Source organism: Pristis pectinata, chromosome 17 (genome assembly GCF_009764475.1).
Source record: "Pristis pectinata isolate sPriPec2 chromosome 17, sPriPec2.1.pri, whole genome shotgun sequence".
NCBI lineage: Eukaryota > Metazoa > Chordata > Chondrichthyes > Rhinopristiformes > Pristidae > Pristis > Pristis pectinata.
Window position 1 is genome coordinate 11,269,442 of NC_067421.1, and position 20,822 is coordinate 11,290,263.

General features: G+C 38.8%; 1 protein-coding gene across 1 annotated transcript in view; it reads right to left on the minus strand.

The window, feature by feature from the left end:
* Positions 1-20,822, minus strand: part of lztr1 (leucine-zipper-like transcription regulator 1) — a 51,591-nt gene that overhangs the window by 7,180 nt on the left and 23,589 nt on the right. The window contains exons 11-19 of the mRNA XM_052031950.1: positions 17,129-17,239; positions 13,634-13,726; positions 13,299-13,394; positions 12,614-12,779; positions 11,546-11,715; positions 9,226-9,382; positions 7,356-7,482; positions 2,357-2,506; positions 932-1,037 (exon numbers count right to left, since the gene is read on the minus strand). Coding sequence (XP_051887910.1) covers positions 932-1,037; positions 2,357-2,506; positions 7,356-7,482; positions 9,226-9,382; positions 11,546-11,715; positions 12,614-12,779; positions 13,299-13,394; positions 13,634-13,726; positions 17,129-17,239 — 1,176 coding nt within the window. The remainder of the gene's footprint in view (positions 1-931; positions 1,038-2,356; positions 2,507-7,355; positions 7,483-9,225; positions 9,383-11,545; positions 11,716-12,613; positions 12,780-13,298; positions 13,395-13,633; positions 13,727-17,128; positions 17,240-20,822) is intronic.

Consider the following 20,822-nt stretch of genomic DNA (forward strand, 5'->3'; position numbering starts at 1 on the left):
ACTTTTGAAGCTCAAATTTAGGGAGATACTGGAAGACCAAGACAGCTAAAAGGCCAAGGGGATATTGGAATGATAAGCGATGAAATATTGAGACATAAGTGGGCATTGTAGATTATGGGCAGAATTAAAATGTAATAAAAGTGGGAGTTGTGTTATGGCCTTCTGATAGTAGGTGTGAAAAAAACAGAAAGCAAAAATGCAGAAGTTAGGTGATCAAGAACCAAAGCAAGGTGGTTTTAGTGAGAGATTTTAATTTTGCTCATGATTGGGATAAACAGATTATCTTATGTTTGAAATGTGGTTAATTTCTAGAGTGTGGTTAGGGTAATTTTCTGCAGAAATATGATTTAAAATCAAACAAAAACACACCAAATGATACAGTAATATTTTGTATGTACTCTAATTTCATATTAAACTCTCATCAAACACACTGCAAGAATGGAAATTCTGTAGTTAGTCAGAGGAAAATAAAAGATTTTCCTTTAAGAAAAACAAAATTTGATTACAATTAAATTTGCTGCAAAATCTGATGCACAAATCAGGCCTTAATCAATTTAAGCACAACTTTTGCACCATGCAATCGTAATTTATCCTAGAATCTACTGGATTTTGTTATGTATTTTGAAATAAAACAAATGTACTGTTTTATATCCATCTCCACTTTATAGCTCTGAATTCAGTCATGTTGCTAAAACAACTTCATTTAAAAATAGTTAATCTCTTATGCTCACAGAAATAATATCCACCCAGAAAAAAAGTTCACAAAGACAAATCTTAGATTATCTCATCTAGGTAAAAGCAATAACTAAAAGCAATGTTAACTTGCAATATCCTCAAAGAATCCATTGAAAAAAATCATCGGAAGTGTGAAGATGACTATCTAAATAGGATATGATGGCAAATTTGCAACAAAACCAAAAAGATAATTCACCTGCAGTACATTCTCCACTGTCACATTCATTTCCAGGTTCTGCTTACAATATGCTTGCAGTCTGTTGTTTGTGAAGCCATAATAATAAGGTGCTGAAAACAAGTATCTGTAAGAGTGATGTCAAGGAAACCTGTCTCACAATGAAATCAGGGTTAATAGAGATACAAATTTAACAAATTCAGCTGGGGTAGGGTGATCCAAGATTTATACTCAGTGAGGATGAAAGGATGGTGATACACTTCCAAGCCAGTGTGGCTTGAAAGAAAACCTGCAGTTGGTGTTGTTCCAATCGGCCTGCTGCCCTTGACCTGTTTAGTGGATTTAGGAAGTGCTGTTACTGTGAGTACACAAGTTAAAGGGTAATTAGCAATATTCACGGCTCTTCTTTATCCCTAATACATGCTAAAGTAATTACCCAAGTATAGCTTTAATCTTATGCCCATTTTCCCATCCCCCCTCTACCATATCCTCATCTTCCTTGGCAGCCTCTGACCAGCAGATATTAGTACACTCAAGATAAAGGTTTGGATGACCCATCCTGTCATTTCACTTCCACATGGGGTATCTAGTTCCTTGGATTTGGTAAGTTTAAATTGAGATTCTGCTGTGCAACAAATTCAAAATATTCTCATCTTTTCAGCTCTTTTCCAAAACCTGGGAGTTTTAGTCATTTTTGAAGCAGCAATATCCAATATCCTGTTTTGGCACAAAGTTTTATTTATGAGTTCAGGAACAGTACTGTTGGGGTATGGAAATCCCAAAATATGTTAAGGTTTGTGGACAGAAATAGAGTTTTCCTCAACAGTAATTATTCTTTATGCTTTAACTCACTTGTGTTATTTGATTGTATACCAGAAGTTAAAACATAAAGAATTAAATTTAAATTTTTTAAATTTTATTTACAGCGTGGTAACAGGCCCTTCAGGCCCAACGAGTCCACGCCACCCATTTTAAATCCAAATTGACCTACCCGTACGTCTTTTAGAATGTGGGAGGAAACCGGAGCACCTGGAGGAAACCCACGCAGACACGGGAGAACGTACAAGCTCCTTACAGACAGCGATGGGAATCGAACTCTGATCGCTGGCGCTGTAATTGCGTCAAGCTAACTGCTATGCTACCGTGCCGTGATATCTTTTATTGATCTACATGGGCATCAATGAAAGTGAAATTGCACAAGTTGAGACAATAAGGTTGGCAGGTCCACAAATCAGTTTGAGATTGCCCACTTTTAGTTATCATTCGTGTATTTTCACCTCTTTCTCATTATTTCCCAAACCTAATGACTTGCAATGCTATATTTGCTTGAATTTTCTGCACATTCCTTTGGCAAAACAATTATTAACAAAACAATTAAGTGCAAGGTTCCCATACAGAAGATGGAGGTGCTGCTATGTAAGCAAGCCTAGGGCCAAAGGAGGATACAAAGAGTCCTCTGGAGGCATGTTGACTTCACCATAGTACACATAACGAAGGAGTGACTCAAAAGCTTGTCGACTTGGTACCATTTCACCAATGGAGATATTAACTTGTCCATCCTCAGGCATGAAAGACCGAAACATGGCTTCAAAATAACTGATAAACGTAAATACATAGATATCAGTAACCACGTGGATGCCATGGCCAAGAAAGCTCACCAGCGCCTCTACTTCCTCAGGAGGCTAAAGAACTTTGGTTTGTCCCCTTTGACTCTCACCAACTTTTACCGATGAACCATAGAAAGCATCCTATCAGGATGTATCATGCCTTGGTATGGCAACTGCTCTGCCCAAGACTGCAAGAAGCTGCAGAGAGTTGTGGACACAGCCCAGCGCATCATGGACACCAGTCTCCCCTCCTTGGACTCTGTCTTTACCTCTCGTTGTCTTGGTGAAGCACCTAGCATAATCAAAGACCCCACCCACCTGGGACATTCTCTCTTCTCTACTCTTCCATCGGGTAGAAGATACAGGTGCCTGAGGGCACGTACCACCAGTCTTAAGGACAGCTTCTACCCCACTGTGATAAGACTATTGAACAGTTCCCTTATACAATGAGATGGACTATGACCTATGACCTCATGATCTACCTTGTTGTGACCTTGCAACTTATTGCACTGCACTTTCTCTGTAGCTGTGACACTTTACTCTGTACTGTTATTTTTTTTTACCTGTACTACCTCAATGCACTCTGTACTAACTTGATGTAACTGCACTGTGTAATGAATTGACCTGCAAGATCGGTTTGTAAGACAAGTTTTTCACTGTACCTCGGTACAAGTGACAATAATAAACCAATACCAATTCCAAAGGTTCACAGTACTGGACATTTACAGTTAAATCATAGGCTCGAATTCACAAAAATAATTTTGAAGTGTTTTGTGGTTTAACTTGCTTATTTTGGAAAAGAATATTGTTATGATTGAATTATATCATTAAATTTGCCAAGTGATTAAAAAAGTTAAATTATCAATTTTGATGTAATTCAATAAAACTAGAGCTGCTTATGCTTGGGGATTTATTTTTTAAAAAAAGAGTGCATTCCTTAATATTTACAGATCACACAGCCCAGCTTTCTTCAGAGGCACATGATTAACAAAGACGATGCAATTCACTTTTGTGCCTGTCATTGTTCCCAGTGTGAAGAACACACAGACGGGTTATGGAGTCAGCTGCGCTCAGAGGCAACACTGTACATATTGTGATATTCTGTCACAAATTTTTGTGAAAAAGCAAAATTTCTGACAGAGGAAGGGAAACTGTTTTGTGTTTGTGGGGGTAGGGGTAGGAATTGCAAAAGCAGATTTCAGAAATCAACAAAGTTGCAGGATGCTGGAAATACTGGAAGCTCTCAGCTGGTTAGACTGCAGGTGTAGAAAGAGAAAGAGGTAATATTTTCAGGTCTTAGAACCTTTGTTCTTATGATGCATCTGGGACCTGAAATGTTAACCGTTTCTTTTTCTGTTTCCAGTATGTTCTGTTTTTATATAAAAGCAGGTTTCCATGGCTTTGCCCACGAACTTGTACACATTTCTCTTGTAATTCTCACACTGCTACAGCTTGGTGAGGTTGGGAGTCTATTATTACAAGTGAAGCTGAAGGAAGATTAACAGCACATTGTTATCCAATAGTAATTAATTTATTGTGGCATTTCCAGATTCAATAAGAACTTTTAAAACTGGGCATATATAAAAGATATCATGATATAACCCGTGCCATTTTCACAGCCCAAGTTCCAGAAATAAATCCATCTGCCATTGTCTGCCCTGGAGTTGGTTCTCACTGTGCCACATCTGGCACTGCAGGAGAATTCTCCCAAATTCGGATACAAGTGGAGCAAAAGGTGCTGGTCAAGCTGCATCTATGGAGGGAAATGGACAATGTTTCAGGTCGAGACCCTTCATCTGGACTGGTCTGATCTGGCCAGTCCAGATGAAGGGTCTTGACCCGAAACGTCAACTGTCCAATTCCCTCTACAGATGTGGCCTGACCTGCCGAGTTCCTCCAGCACCTGTACTCTCCTGTGTCTACAAGTGGGCTCCTTTGCGCTTACCCAAGAGTGGCACTCCACCCTCCTCCCTCGCCACAGAAGGAAAGGAAATTTAGGGATGTCAAAGAGCTTATCTGAGCAGGAGGCAACCACAAAATGCAGTTACTAATGAGGGCAAGAGACCTGATGTAGGGGAACCATAAACCACATGACTAATCAGACCTATGATGATGTGGTTACTACATATCAAATCACTGAGGGAAAACACAGATAAATTTTTGAAAAGACAAGACAAAAGCAATGTACCAGTCACTGATTAATGCCATTATATTTGGGATAAAACAATTCAAAAGCAAAGGGACTAAAATCATTAGCCTTCAAACGTATCTTTCTCAACAATCACACTCTTCACTGCCATGCCTGCTACACGCTCTGATATTCCTTCACTTGGGAACCTGATAGGTTGCTCAGAAAGTAGTGTACTGTGACCTGATTAAAGTCTCCTTGATCCGGGTATTCTAAAGAGGGACTAAAACGAAATATATATAGCAAGCTGAACTCAATAGGATGCAAGTGAACAGCACAAAAATTGGCCACATGTCAAATCTCAGGAGATAAAAGGCCGAAAAAGTCTAATAGTCTAATAGGAACATTCTTGCAACTCGAGATACATTGTGAGATTTATGAGAGCACACCAGTCTTTAAATTTTGAGTTACTTGATCAGTTACATAACTAGCGCATTAACCGCTGGGTGTTTTACGCTTCCTTACTTTGTTAAACTTCATAGGATCCATATTTCAATTAGCTGGAAAACTTACTTTTAGAGACAGTTTTTGAACAGACATGATGGAAATAATTTAGACCCAACTTAAAACCTGGAAGTATGCTGGTGGGAAGCAGTTTAAAGCTTCACTGAAAAATAAGATAAACAACAATTTGCATGGTTTACTTGAACTGGTAACTTTTCTTAGACAAAAAAAATTGTTCCAATTGTCTCAGGCTTTTCTCTGAGACCCGAGGAAAATCTGCTTTAGTGAAGTAAGGATTAAGTGGATCAAAAACAAGAATAAGTGTCTGAAGAGGAGCTGATCTGGTACAATTCCATGAAGGATAGAATGGCTGACATACTTAAATTAAGCATGTTTTTAGAGGATAGGTATAACAAATGAATGGCAAATTTTAAAAACATGATTGGATACTAGTTGAAGAAAGAAATATTCAGTGTCATGGAGGAAAGAACAAAGAGATGGCCCAGGCATGAAAGCTCAAATGGCCTCTTTCTGTACCCAGTGCTGGAAGGTACAATCATCATCCAAGCTGATTATCTGTGCGACATTGATGTCCTTTACCGTGAGTGACTGCAGCCTCAACTGGGCATCTGCCTGTTTTGTCTCAATTATAAGACAGTATTCTCACCCTCCATGATCCAAAGCTCACCTTCATCTCCACCCACCCAATAATAACTTTTACAGTTACGATGTATTTTTTGAATGCTCCGTGGTTCTGCAAGCTAATTTGAAGTTCTTCTTTGTGCTTTCCAATTTCCCCTCTCCCCTCATTCGCATTACCTCCACAAGACCTCAGCACACTTTGCAGTTCTACATCCCCACGTTCCATACATCAGATAATCTCTCCTTTTTATGACTTCCACTCCAGTGGCCTCTTTCAGTTCAATGCTTCCACTCTGTGGAATTACCCCTCCCAATTCATTCCGTTTTCCCACTTTCTTCTTCAATTTAAAAGCCAAACAGAGAAACACCAACTGCAGGCTCAGCCCTGTGTGTAATTTCTCCTCCTGCTCATGCCTACCATTTTTTGTCCTGAAAAATACATACAAGAGGTGCAAAAATATAAACTGTTTTGAAACCTCAGGAGCACCATTACTATTATATTAAGGCTGTATTGTAATTCACAGACACACAGTATGTTGTATTAAAAAACTTGTCCAGAGGAAATACCATTCTCTGATGTTAATGCTTAACCATAAAAGTTTATAGTGAAGATGGAGGCCATTTGAAGCTCCTATGTCAATCCTAGATTTTTGCCAGAGCCAATTTAGTTTTTCTAAAAAAAACCTATCCATTTTTTTTTCCTGGCCAAAATATTCATGTTCACATTAGTAGCAGCTGCTCCATAGGACTGTAGGATGGGCACTTGGCTTTCATTGATGGAGAATAGTGACTACTCCCTGATAAGTACAATCAAAATCTCACTTTGCAAATAGATATATAGTTCCAATAAAAGCTGAAATTGTCTTCTTGTTTTCTTTTTAATTTGGTCTGCCATGAGTCACCATTATAAAACATGTCAGCTGATTTAAATTGAGCAATAAACCAAATGTATCTTAAAATAAAAACAGTAAGTAGAAGAAAGAGCTGGACTTTGCACATCAATTTTAAACATACATTTGGAAAATGGAGTTACTAGTAATTATACAGTTACAGGGATATGGCAAAATTACAATTACATTTAACCTTACCTTGTGTGTGACCACAATGGGTTCAAAAAGTGCACAGTAACGTATACATGCATGTAACAAAGCAAACAGAAAAAGGAATCAGCAAAATCAGGGAAAGCTCAACTACTGCATTTCTTTTGGAGATCCATAATGATTCAAATATTACATTGTTCATGTACACATTCAGCAGTTTACAAATGATAATGAACAATTACAGCGTAGCACACAAAACCAAATTAGGCATTCCCAAGAAACAGGCAGCACTGGCACTCTTATGCAAGTGTTTGATCTTTTCATATCTTTTGTTTCCACAGGATGGGTTTTAGTGGCAGTTGCAACAGTTAAGTAAACAAAAAAGAATCTCCAAAATATCTGATGACTTACTGATATAAAATTAAAACAGATCAAACCTCATTTCTGAACAGCATCCAGAAGGAGGAGCAGTAGCTATTTGCAAAGCAAGGAATGGGAAAGTTAATGTATCAATTGTTACTGACCTGGACCGGGCAGCTAGTATTGCTTTATGGGCTGGCCTAGGGTGACCATCCAACAGTAGGGTTATGTCACAGAACTCTATGCCTGCTCCTTCCAGATAGCTCTTCATATCCTGGACTAGAGAGGTGCCTAATGGTAAAATAAGAAAAAAGGTCAAGAAACAATAGCTGGTGAATTCTGACAAATGTAATAAAAAAGTTATTCAACCAACAATGAATGTAATAAACCACAAGTGCTACATTCAGGAGGACAGTGAGTAACATACTCCTCCTTCTGGATGCTGTTCAGAAATGAGGTTTGATCTGTTTTAATTTTATATCAGTAAGTCATCAGATATTTTGGAGATCCTTTTTTGTTTACTTAACTATTGCAATTGCCACTAAAGCCCATACTTACAGCACACAGCAAGTCATTTGGTCCAACAGGTCCATTGTCAATGCTCCACACGTCTTCTCCCATCATTCTTCATCTAACTCATCAACAGAACTTTCTATTCCTTTTGCACTCATGCGCTTAGCTGGTTTCCCCTTAAAAATTGTACTCACCTGAACTACTCCTGTTTGTATCAGATCTGGCCAGTTCTCATGTAGACCATCCATCTGTAATATTGGCTCAGTTTTTCCTCTCCCCACCACAATGATCTTATCTGTAGGGCATTTCCTACAGATCTGCATTTCACAGTTTTTATGTTCCATGGTGCTCTCTCTCTCTCTCTCTCTCTAGCTGCTCTCATATCCAATTAACCAGATGACTTCATTAATGCCTTATCCACTCAGTAACTCTGGGCTTGCCTTAATCAGAGACATTCCCTTTGTATTTTCCAGCCCTCCCCTGTCCTTCCTGCAATTTAAAAATAACTTGTTTCCTCTCTTTCCCAATTCTGAAGAAAGATCTTCAATTTGAAATGTTAGTTGTTTCTCCTTCCATAGATGCTGCTTGACCTGCTGAGTGCTTCCAGCATTTTCTATTTTTTTCATTTTAAATTTCCAGCATTGCAGTTTTATTTTATTTACTCCTTGTGACAGCAGATTCCATATCCCAATCACTCTCTTGCCAAAAGGTTTCTTCAGAATTCCCTCTGCAATTTATTAGGGACTATCTTTATTCATACAATTTATGTTGTGCTATTTATTTTCCAGGATCTGAGTGTCACTGGCAAGGCTAGTGTTTATTGTCCCTCCCCAACTGCCCTTGAGAAGTTGGTAGTGAGCAGCTTTCTTGAACTGCTTTAATCCTCTGGGGATGATACTCCCAAGTTCCAGGACTTTGGCACAACCTCGATGAAGGAATCCATTTGGACAGGAGAGACATCTTTTCTAATACTTAATTAATCCATTAGTATCAGATATCACTAAAAATAAAACCCACAATAGTTTTATATAGGAAAGACTAGCTATTTTACCAGTGAGGGAATAGAGACATTTACTTCTGCTTCTATCCAGTATAACCAGTGCAAAAGATTTAACGTGTTCTTGGTCAAATTGAGCTAACTTCATGTTTTATTACTTCTGGTCCATTAGTTCTTAAAACCAAAACTCAGTCTTCCTGACTACCAAATCTCCCATTTTTTGCTTCTTTCTCTCCTTGTGTCTTACCAAGTCCTTCCAACCTTCACCAACATACAGATAATGAAGAAGAAATATGAAGAGGCATCAAGTATCCCTTGTCAATGAAGGAGACAAATAGGGTGGATAACCTGGAAACAATTGTACAAATCAATTATGGGCTGCTGAATGCAAATTGTCTGAATGCACTGCCTGTTTAATATTTTGTTGATATTTGTAATGGGGCTGTGGTGAAGAACAAAGGGAGAAAATTATAATCCTTTTAAGCAAGCATTAGAAAGAACCGCTTGAAAGAAGTTTATTTTACCTATGTCAACAGGCTGATCAGAATGTATCCGTGTTGGGGGTTGATGCTTCCTTCTTACAATCTCCACAATTAAGCAAGTGGAAAGATGCTCAAATTCTTTGGTCATTATCACTTGGTTAAAGTGTGATTCCTTCACCACAAAATTCAGACAGTATTCCTGTAACAAGAAGAAATAACTTTAGCCTCTCCAAAGTTGAAAAATTCCCGAGTTAAGTACTGTACACAACATGAATCACTTACCTTCAGTTTAAGTGCCACCCATTACTGACAACAAAAAGAACGAAAAACTTCTTTTAAAAAAATTACACAGGCAGCAAACTCATGTCAGCTAATAGTAAATATTAGTGAAAGAGACACTTATGCAGCAAATGCCGAAATCAAGCAGTTTCGATTTCAACTGTAAAGTTTAATAACTATGCTGGGACAACTAAGTGTTGATCATGGTGCCTTTTATAGGCTTTGCTAATTCCAAAGTTCTCCACAGCTCACACTGTTTACTTTAGAGATACAGGCACTGTTGCAATACCAGAAATGCACAACCAATTTGTGCACAGAAAACTCCCACAAACACTATGTGATAATGACTCAACAGTCAGCTTCTGTAATATTGGTTGAGAGATAAACTTTGGCATTAAGTCTTGTGCTGGGCTTAAGGTCTACATCTTCAAATGCCCCTTTCCCCAGGTGGCCAAAGACTGTACTGGCACTCTGAAAGCAATGGTGAATCCCACCATCCATGCCTGTTTTTGCTGAGAGCTGACTACAAAGACATGGGAAGTGATTCACGTCTTCCAGAGTTTTGCTGTGAATCTTTATTGTTGGGAGGGAGCGTTGTACTATGGTAAATGATCTTTGTTTTGCAAATACTGACTACAAGATCCATCCTCTCTGGATGGCCTAAGAAGAAGAATTAGCTTATATAGTGAAAGTGACTCCTTTGCTCTTCTTTGAAATAGTGCCAGGGCACGATATCCTCCTGAGGGAGATGTGGCCCCAAAAATTGTTGATTGGTGCTGGTCTCCAGAGTGGAACTTGAATCCACAATTTTTTGACTCAGGAGCTGTTGTGCCAACTGAGCCAAAGCCAATTAAGCTAAATTAAATCCAATATGGTGGGTGAAAAGGTTAACTATAAGAACAGCAAAATTAATGGAATTTTGTTGATGCAATGTCAATGTCTGGAAATCACTGCCCCTCCACATCATGGAGTTGTAGGAAGTGGCCTGAACCAATAGTATAATACTTTAAATGCATTAGCTTAAGTAGACACGTTTCTGGTGTATCTGAATATCTTAATTATTGTGGTCAGAGAGCAACATTCGTAATGTATTGTTAACTCAACTACAGTATATATTAATCTGGTGTATAACCACAATATGCACAGTATTGTAAACAATGACAATGTGCATTAACTCTGTACTAACATGGAGTAAGGTCAAGAAGAAGAGCATGATGGTCGATTAAGTTAAAAACAATGCTGACTGCAGAGAAAGAATGAAGCAGGAATGTGTACAATGTGCACCGTGAACGTCAGAAAATATGCTGGGAACAGGACACAGGATGGTTCTCAAAAGAAGTGAATTCGGAGTTGAAGAAAAATTAAGCTAAATTACATGACTGGAGCAAGGACATTTATGGCGAAATGAGTATCAGAAAGGTTCACATCTGGGGTAGCTAAGCTGGAGAAAAAAAACAGCAGGATTAATAACAAATAAAACACAAAGCTGTACTGTAGAGAAGAGGGATAAAATAGCTCAGTAGGCTGTTAATCATCATGCAAGAACAAAAAGAAAAGCAGTATTAAAGTAAGGAGTCGAGAGATAGAGGGCTTCCAAGGAACTGACTGTGACCGTTATCTTTAGGTATTACTTCTCTTTTACTGGATTCAACTTAATAAATCTGTTGTGCTTACAATCACTAAGCCTGTACTCATAATGGCTTATTGGCCCAAAAGAACTAATTGTTAGTGCTTGGATTGCAATTCCATCAGATAAATGTCAAAAGTAAATATTTTTAAGAATTAAAAAAAATGTTTCAGCGCTTTTCTTTGACTGATTTGTATGCCCCAGTCTTTATAAAATATTTGGTGTGAGATAAGAATCATACATTTTGTTTCCTGGTTTGCTGCTTAGCCAATTTGACAACATCACTGTCGTTGGGTTTGAAGGATGCCCTGGAATCAACAAAAGGGAAAATCCAGAGATCACCAGATCTGTCTGGTTAGTGGTCACTGACTTCAAGACCCAGGTCATTTTAAGTGGCAAACAACACGTTTTTGAAAACCCATTTGGTTGTTCTGTCTTCACTCTATACTTGCCTACCTTTAGCTGGTCCAGCTGTAATTTGTTGGCATTCTCACACACAGTGAGTACATTCTGAAGGTCCACTGAGGCCTCGATGTACTGTAAGCACAGCTGTTCCAGTCGAGCCAGGTGAAAGCTCAGGGCAAGCTTGTAAACATCCATTATCAATAAGACATCTTGTACATGACCTACAAGGTAAATACAGTGTAAATACTTCAACCATGATTATACCGTTTAGAGCAAGTTTTGGTGATTAATACATACAGTCTCTAGCCCGAGCTTTTCCAGTCATCATAAAATATGTAAAGGGGAAAAACCCAGTCACTACCACCACTGCCCATAATGATTAAGCAGAATACTCACCCAATTATTAATGTCCCGATTTTTGTTTTAAGTATCTGTATAAGGAGAAGGAAGCTCTAACACCATGAACTTTAATATTCTCAGCTTAGGTAAAGGCCTTCAAAAATGGACACATTTAAGAATGTAAGCAAACTCTTACTCACCTGGAACATAGATAAAAAAATGCTCTTAACCCTACAGCTTCATTCTGGTTCTTTTGTCCCCTCCCCTTCCCACCGGCCTCCTCTCCCCACCCCCGATTGTTAAGAAATCATGGCAACGTCACTCTATGTGGTCATTATTCAAAAACTGCAAGATTACTGAACAGGAATAATAATGTTACTGTGAAGTACAGTAATGAACAATAAATGCCTTTTCACTGTCCAACAACTACATCATTACAGCTATGCAAGGTTTTCTATTATATTCTGCTTAAATAAGATAAAGCAGATATTATGGAGAATTAATTCTGCAAGCCATTCTTGAAATGTTTTGTTCCCATCCCTTCCCAAACCTGCCTCAACACCTCTGAGGTAATCAGCTGCAGCAGCTTCCGTGTCGTGAGGATGGTGTGTGTGTGTGTGTGTGTGTGTGTGCGCGCGCGCGATTCTATGGATTAAACTAACTCTGAATCTCAGAGTTAAAAGAGAAGCAATCTGAAATTAAGCATGCAGTTTTTTTTAAAGAAATGTGAATAAATTTTTAGCGGGTTCTTTATTTATTGGCAAAATATCGGAACTTTACCTTTCCGTGGGTACTTGATTTTGTCCGTGTAGAGAAACTGCATCAGTATCTCAAATGGCTGTGCCTCAGCTTCACGGATCACAACCTCCAGCTGAAGCAAGGAACCTGTCAGCTTCAGGTTTGTCCCTGCTGTTTCTGCTTCAACGCCATTCTCCTGCTTGGCTTTCTGATGGCCAGGAGGGACACGAATTTAGGGAAAATATTAAGATCAATATTAAATTCATAACATTGGAAAATAATTGGTAATCTATTAATTGACATTAAGATAATATCCATACGTTACAACTGTTACTTGGATGAAACATCAAAGCATATATATTATATCTGGAAGAGAGAGCTCACAGGGAGAACCCAGCAGTGAAAACTTTGTATCAGTACCCAGACAATACAGAAAAACAATGAAAAAATATATAATCTGTGTGGTGTACTAGTGACATTGATGATTTGGAGGAAAAGTTGATCCACCTCGTTGTGCGAAATAGGGTCAGTGATTCGGCAGCCAACTTTTACCATTTTCTCTATCCACTGACTTCAATGTTACTCAAGATTTAACGCATAACATCTTCATTACTCTTTCAAATGTTGCAATTTTAAGCAACAAGTAAGACTGGCTCTGCAAAACACAGCAAGGACAGTGGCTTTTCGGCAGCGCTGTTGTGTTTTAATTCATTCACAGGTTACCCACCTGCTTCAGCCAGTCTCTAGCCTGGGCAATCTTCTTCCTTAACCATTTGCTTCGAGCTGTGACAACTGCTATATGCCCTTTAACGCGCTCTTCTTTCTGGTACATGATCAGATACAGTCACAATTAATATTCCATTTTAAGACAAATTATCAACTTGGGTAAAGGAAGTCTAAAGTGACAACAAATCACGTGAATCACCCAAGTGCACTCCAGTACTGAAAAGGACAAGGTTCTCAGATTACAGTGCTACCCATTTTAAATCTCATCTTTCATTATTGACAAAATTGCAACAATGCTGACAGCACTGTGGTCAGGATTATTGCCAAGTGTCTTACCTCTCCTAGGATAAATTCCACATCACAGAACTGCCTGTTCTCCCACAGCCTCCCATAATCTTCGTGTAAAGTACACTTAGGATAGCAGGAAAACTGGAATCAAAAGGCAGATGTAAATATACATTATGTGACGCTACATGCAGGCAACACATAGAAACAGATAATCTGGATTTACTAGCCCGTCTTCTGTTTATACTTTAAATGTCTCCTCTCATTCCAAATACTGCATCCCAGCTTTTCAGAGCATCTTTCTTCTCGCTTCTCTCCTACTCATTCAGTTTCCATTTGAATGCCACTGTGCTTTTTACCTTAAAAATGACTTTCTAATCACTCCATAAACAAAATTTCGACTTGGATTTTTTTCTCAAACGGGAACATTCTCTCCACATCAACTATTTATAATTTCAAAAACCTCCATAATTCTCCTCAAAGCCTTCTCTTTCAAGAAAACTCCACTCAATCTTTCCCATTACTCTAATCACTGTTTTGCTAACCACCTTGAAAATCTGTTTGTTTTTGTGTCTCCCTCTTCCCCCCTATAGATGCTGCCTGAGCAGCTGACTATTTCCAGCATTTCCTGTTGTGTCCCAAGTGCTGCTATATCAATTTCTAACTGTATGAGGACTAGAACAGTATTTAGTGCTCCAAATAATAAAGCCAACAACTGCAGATACTGGAAATTTGCAATAAAAACAGAAAATACTCGAAGTATCGTTTATTTGCCATTAACACACCTTCACTACCCTCTCTCAGCCAACATCAATCTGTGTCGTCCCTATCGCTTTGGTCTCCAGACATTTCCTTTCTTCCCTCCCCTCAAACATGTCTCTTTTTCTAACTTTTCCAGTTCTGAGAAAAGATCATCAACTTGAAACATTAACTCTGCTTCTCTCTCCATAGATGCTGAATGAACTGCTAAGGATTTCCATATTTTTGTGTTGTGCTCTAAGTATGGCTTGATCTGGGTCTTCGAAAAGTTTAAAGAAATCTTACTACTTTTGAATGCCACAACTCTCGACACAAGTCCCAGTGCTGCATTAGCATTTTTGTTTGGGTTGCTGACTGTTTTTTGTGATTGCTTTATCTGTATTCCTTAATCCTCTTTCTCTATTACCTCAATCAGAGCTGTAGTAAAGAGTGGAATCACAAAGTAAATTGAACGGATTATGACTGCTGTCAGCAAAGTAGTAAGAATTCAACACAGAATGAAGGGTGTGCTACTTTTTATGTTTGATTCTTTAATACTTGTTTAAACATTGCTGTGCAAGTATTTTAAATTCTGTCAGGCTTGGAGGAAGTCAATGCATAAGAACATATAGAACGGTAATCACATGTAGAAAAGTATAAAAAGTGCAGTATAACCTAGAAGCTAGGAATAATAAATAATACATACTGGTTAAATAATTAGCCTTGAAAATAATTTGAAATGAATCATAACATTAAACACTAATTATTTGGATATGTACAGGTTAGAGAGAGATGGCAGTCAACAGGTAAGATTTAACTGAAGCATGTGGGAGCTTTTGGAGAGCAGTATGATCCCAAGCAATCACATCTGGAGGAAGTGTTTCAAGGGATTTCAGTTTAGAATTGTTGAACTGGAGTCCAAGATGCACATTTCATAAAACAGCATGGTGGAACTAATATACCTGAACATTTTGGTCCAGGGCAGTCACACCCTTTAGGTTAGATAACGACGTACATTTGGATAGTAATAGAGGGATTGGAGGATGAGCCTCCAGCTGAAGCAGGCAAAGGAACCCCCAAATAGTGATGGAAGAGCCTCTGCTGTTATTCAAATATAACAGGCACTGTGGGTGAGAAGACTGCAGAAAAGATGGGCATACTGTCCACATCACCAAGGTTTGGGGGCACTTAAGCAGGGGAAGCAAACAAGCAGGAGAAATTAAGGTCAGGTACATGGATATTGTTCTTTCGAGACCAGGACAACCAAAGACTATTTCTGCAGGTACTACAGCTAAGGACATATCACGCAGCCAGAAAACAACTTAGATAAGCAGGGTAATAAACTGTTATTTTGGGCAATGCAGGAACACAATGTAGGTAGAGGAGCTAAAGGCACAAATTAGCAAGAAGGAGCACCCCACCACTAAGTAAAAATAAATATTATTACCAAAGCCAATTTTTGTTTTGGGACAAACAAGATGTGAGGTTTAAATGCATTGCTGAGAACATGATGTGGAGGGAGGAGTTTTTATTGAAGAGGCACTGGCGATATTATTACACACTTTGACAAGTACCAGTGAGTAAAGAACTAGGAGGACAGGAGAAATAAAATCTTAGCTAAAGAAATGGTGCAGACAGGAGGGCTTTAGATTCCTGGGGCGCTGAGACCACTTTTGGGAAGGTGGTGCCTTTATTGGAAGAGAGTTTGAGTACAAGAATAGAGGTATCTTGGTTCAATTACATAGGCCCTGAGTGGAACTACTTGTGGAATATTGTGTACAGGTCTGATCTTTCTATCCAAGGATAATACTTGTAAGGAGAGGAATGTAGTGAGGCTTGTGAACTCTCCAAAAATTCTACCTCTGACAATGCATTCCAGACCCTAATCACTTGTTACGCACACAAAAAAAGTCTTCATTTTAGTTTGGTTCTTTTGCCAGTCATTTTCCTTCCATGTCCCTTAGTTCTTGACCCCTCTGCAAGCTAGAAAAGTTTCTATCTACTCTGCCAATACCCTTTGTGATTTAAAATCTCTCCATCAGATCTCCTTGTTACCTCCACCGGACAAAGGAGAATAAGCACAGCTCTCCAATCTATCCTCACAATCCCTTGTAATCACTTTAACAGATCTTTTCTGCATTCACTTTAGCAGATCTCTTCTGCATCTCTTCTCCAAAACCTTTCCATCTTTCCTGAAGTTTCAGATATACTATCATGTGCGAGTTGCTTATAATAATGGAGTTAAGGTTGCCCACAACACCAGTGTTAAGACTGCACTGTACTATTATTTAACAATAAACAATAAATTAAGCCATGTCTGTGTCCATCAGTATGTGATGGTTCAATTTTCCGATACCTGTTCAAGTGTACATCCAGGCACTTTTAAAATGGGGCAAGGATTTGTGTCACTACCATCCTCTCAGGCAGGGAGATCCAAACCCCTACCACCATGTAAGGGAAAAAATGACTTAGGAATGGCACTCAAGTTTTTGCTCTGTAGAATTGTCCAGGATCCTAGGGTTTTTTTTTGCATGTTTAATATTATAAATAATAATGATTCTCCAAAGTGTAATAGAAAGCAACGTTACAAATTGAACTTCCGTCAGTATGCCAAAACATCTGTAGCTTCACTTTTAAAATTAATGTTGCAATTTAACTTTGGTGCTTTAGCCTTGTTGTAGATTCCTAACAGTACATTCTTCAGGATTTAGTTCCTATCATTAGCATCAGGCATCATTTACTTATAAAATAGTCTTTGATAAGTGTAACAGTGTATGTGCAAATAGAAGGTTTAAGCTCTTTTCTTACCTGAAAGCGATACATCTCTCCACTTCTTACGTTGTTGTCCACTGTTCCACCAAAGATGTACATTGCATCAGAAATAACTGCTGCAGCATGGAAAAGTCTTCCACTGGGCATCTGAAAAAAATGGAAGTATTTTAGTGCTGAAGTAACTGAAATTCACCTCAGATGGTGATTTTTTTTTTAAAAATGGGTACGACATACAAGTAAAGAGGATTGTATCTGCTCTGAATGGAAATGGAAAGCACTTTAATTTTATGCACTCTGTCAATTTCAAAAAATAACCAATTCAGGTAAAAGACATTTTAGTCAAAAGTAAAGCTTTCCCTATTCAGTTAAATTAAACAGTGGCAAGTCAGATGAATATTGAATGCATTCATTGTATTTCAAAAACGTTATTCATAATATATACAGCAATTACAATTGATACCATCTTTCTCTATGTTCACCGTACCAGTAATTCAACACACCCTCCAACAATGTGTCAACTCCAGTCACGTTTCCTACTTAAACAATGCCCATGTGAAAAACTTGAGAGACTGTTACACGGGGCCCAACCCCTTAGTGTTCAGTGGCGGCAGGATGCTAGACTATGGTCCTTCCCCACAAAGCCTTTGCAGTGGCTGCACTGAGCTCAGTGCACCCCTTGGCATGTACTCCTGCACCTTAGGATATGATGGTTAGCAGCATTCGCTTATGGACATCTTATCCTGGAAGACCAAGTTTCAGACATATCAAAATGCATCTGTCATTGAGTTGATGATCTTCCAGCAGCAGTTGATGTTTGCCTCAGTGTGCATCCCTGGGACAACCTGCAAAAATATTCCATTCTCTTTTCATCATCAATTCCATCACCTTTCTCTGCAAGTGTAACGTTTCATTTTTCACATCAATGTGAAAATGAGCAAATGGAGCACATCTTTTCCCCCTTTCTTCTCACACCATTACTTCCAGTCCCCAAAGTATGCCAGCTCCAGTGCCTGATGCTGGGGACTGGCAAGAATAGGAAGGAATCAGAGAGCCATTAAGGCAGAGAAGCCCATTTAGCCGATGAGACAGTGCTAGCTTTTCGAATAGGTAACCTGTTAGTTATACTCCCCTGCTGTTTCCCCGCAGAGCTGCAAATTATGTTCCTTTATCCAACCCCATCCCTTACACATTTCTCTTAGTAATGAGCAAAATAGGAAAAGTTAGCGATTTTTATTGGGGGGGGGGGGGAGGAAATGAATTCTCAGGTGTGCTGTTTTAAGCATGACAGGGCTTTCTTAATCTTTGGGTTTTGTGATGCAAAGTCTTCTCAAATGACATGGTATAGGAGTTTATAGGATATGCAGTGGAAAAAAAAAGTCATGGCTCTTCAAGCACACTGACAATTGCACATGCAAGTACCCTTCCACCTAAAATTGAAACATTAGCATTGGGTGCTTTGGATGAGCTTAGCTCTAATGTGGGATTTTCAGCACAATTACATTATTGCAAGGTTCATTGCTACAGCGAAACAGAATTCATCTTGCACCGCATAATGCCCCATGCAGTTGCTGTTTTGAAAGAAGATGTCAAAAGAACGTACAGGACAGTAATGTAGACAAACTAATGAGTTACTGGTTCCTTAGATCAGACAAAACCTTTTCACTCCATCTCAATACATGTGACAATAATAAACCAATTACTGCACAACCAAACAATAATGGAACAAGTAATCTGCACAAATATTTTCTTAACTAAGAAACACATGAGAAAATCAAATAATGAAATATATTAGGAAATAAGTGAGAGTACATTGAATTTCTGGGTGTAAATTATTTACATTGGTTTTATCCCTCATTTAACACATTTTCAAGTTCTAAAGTATTACCTATTTTCTCCTTCATTCAGAAACTTAATGGGGCAAATTGTATTGGATCTTGCTTGCTGTCCAAACTTGCTGCCTGCCCACATAAGTGAAAATGCAGACAGCATTACCATCCTCTGATAGCTTTGTTTTATTGTGCTTTTGTAGATAACTCAAAGCAGCAATATCATGGGTTTGTATAACCCCCTGTTCAGAAATTGTTCACTGCCTCGGGATATCAAATGTCACCTTTATACCCACAGCAGCCAAACCTTTGTTCCTGCTAAACCACCAAGCACACCACTGAATGAGATCTCAGGTATGCTTGCGAAAAATATTTGCCCATTAGGGCAAAAAAACTGCACAATGATGCAACTACTTGTGATAATATAGGTGCAGCATTACTTTTCTGCCACTAGATAGTGCCAACGTGCTTCGTATTGAGGGGGTGGCCGTTACGAGTCATTCCCTTAAAAAATAAATACCGGAATACAATTGCAATCACTCTCTGGGAAAGATCTGCAACCTACTGACACATAATTAGGTCAAGGAGAAATATGTGGGGGAAATGGGGTGGCTCTAAGAGCTGGCATAGACTCAATGGGCCAAATGGCTCTCTCCAATGCTGTAAGGAAATACAAGAAATAATATGTAGTCTTTTCTCCAACATGGACTACAAGCTTGAGCTTAATCAAAACAAAGGAGAACAGATCACCTTAAATAACACAACTAATAATATTACCCATTCACTACCAACAGAGTGGGCTGGGGTAAAGAAACACTAGAGTATGATCATCACCTTATATCCTAATCTAGTTCACTTTTCTTTGACAGAGGTATCTTATTGCGAGGAAAAGCCCAACTATCTTTCAAATCTTCACATGAACAGAATAGTCTTCAACTATATTAGAAGACAAACTAGAAGGAATGAATTTGGAATTGCTTTCATCCTTGGAGTCCCCATGGAATAGCATCATGAAGTCCCTCTCATTCTGGGGAGTAAATTATATATTGCACTGATTTTCTCTCATATAATGGACACAAAGATTTCAGATGATCAAAAATTATTATATAATGCCACTGTACTTGTGCAGCTGTACCTCTGTCAAAACTATCACCTTCAGGGAAAGCATCCATTGCCAAGGCCAGAAATTCACTGTGCATTGTATAAAACTTATTGGGTATGGACATCTAACCCATTGTCCATCACTTATAGGAATTCCTATTTCCAGTCAGGAGTTGGTTGGATTGGATGAGTGGTTTGCCATTTGCTGAGCTGGGAATCTTGCGACTGGCCCCTAACCTATGGGAGACAGACTTTCCCTGCATTTGCGGTAGGCAGCCCCTACCATTCAGCAACTCAGCTGAAAGTTTTCAGAGCCGAATGGTGGGAAGCCCTCAGCTGAGTGAGATCTCAGGAAGGAACAAGGTTTCTGGCTCAGTCTGGGCCTTTGGGACAGATATGGCTTTTCTGATTGAAGTGTTTATGAAAATATTATATTGTTTCTTTTTGCTGATGAAACAGTGATGCTGACGCACCAAACATCATCTTGAACAACGGGCTGACTAGTCAAATATTATTGCCTCAAGTCCAGTGTTTCAGTACCATTGCACATTCCAGAGAACTGATACTGCTGAGAGGAAAATTCAAGGGACATCTATCCCAATTCATCAGCATCTTCAATCTGGACTTGATTGTGGAGTCCAAGTAAAGCAGGGATGGAAATGCTAAAGCCTTTCCACACTGATAGCAGCATGCCAATGAGGTCTAAGATCAAGATCTATTAGAGCTAATCTTTAAATAGATGCTTTAGAAATTATGCCCAGGTAATGTAAAGGATTCACCTGAGACATCTGCCATGTCCAGAG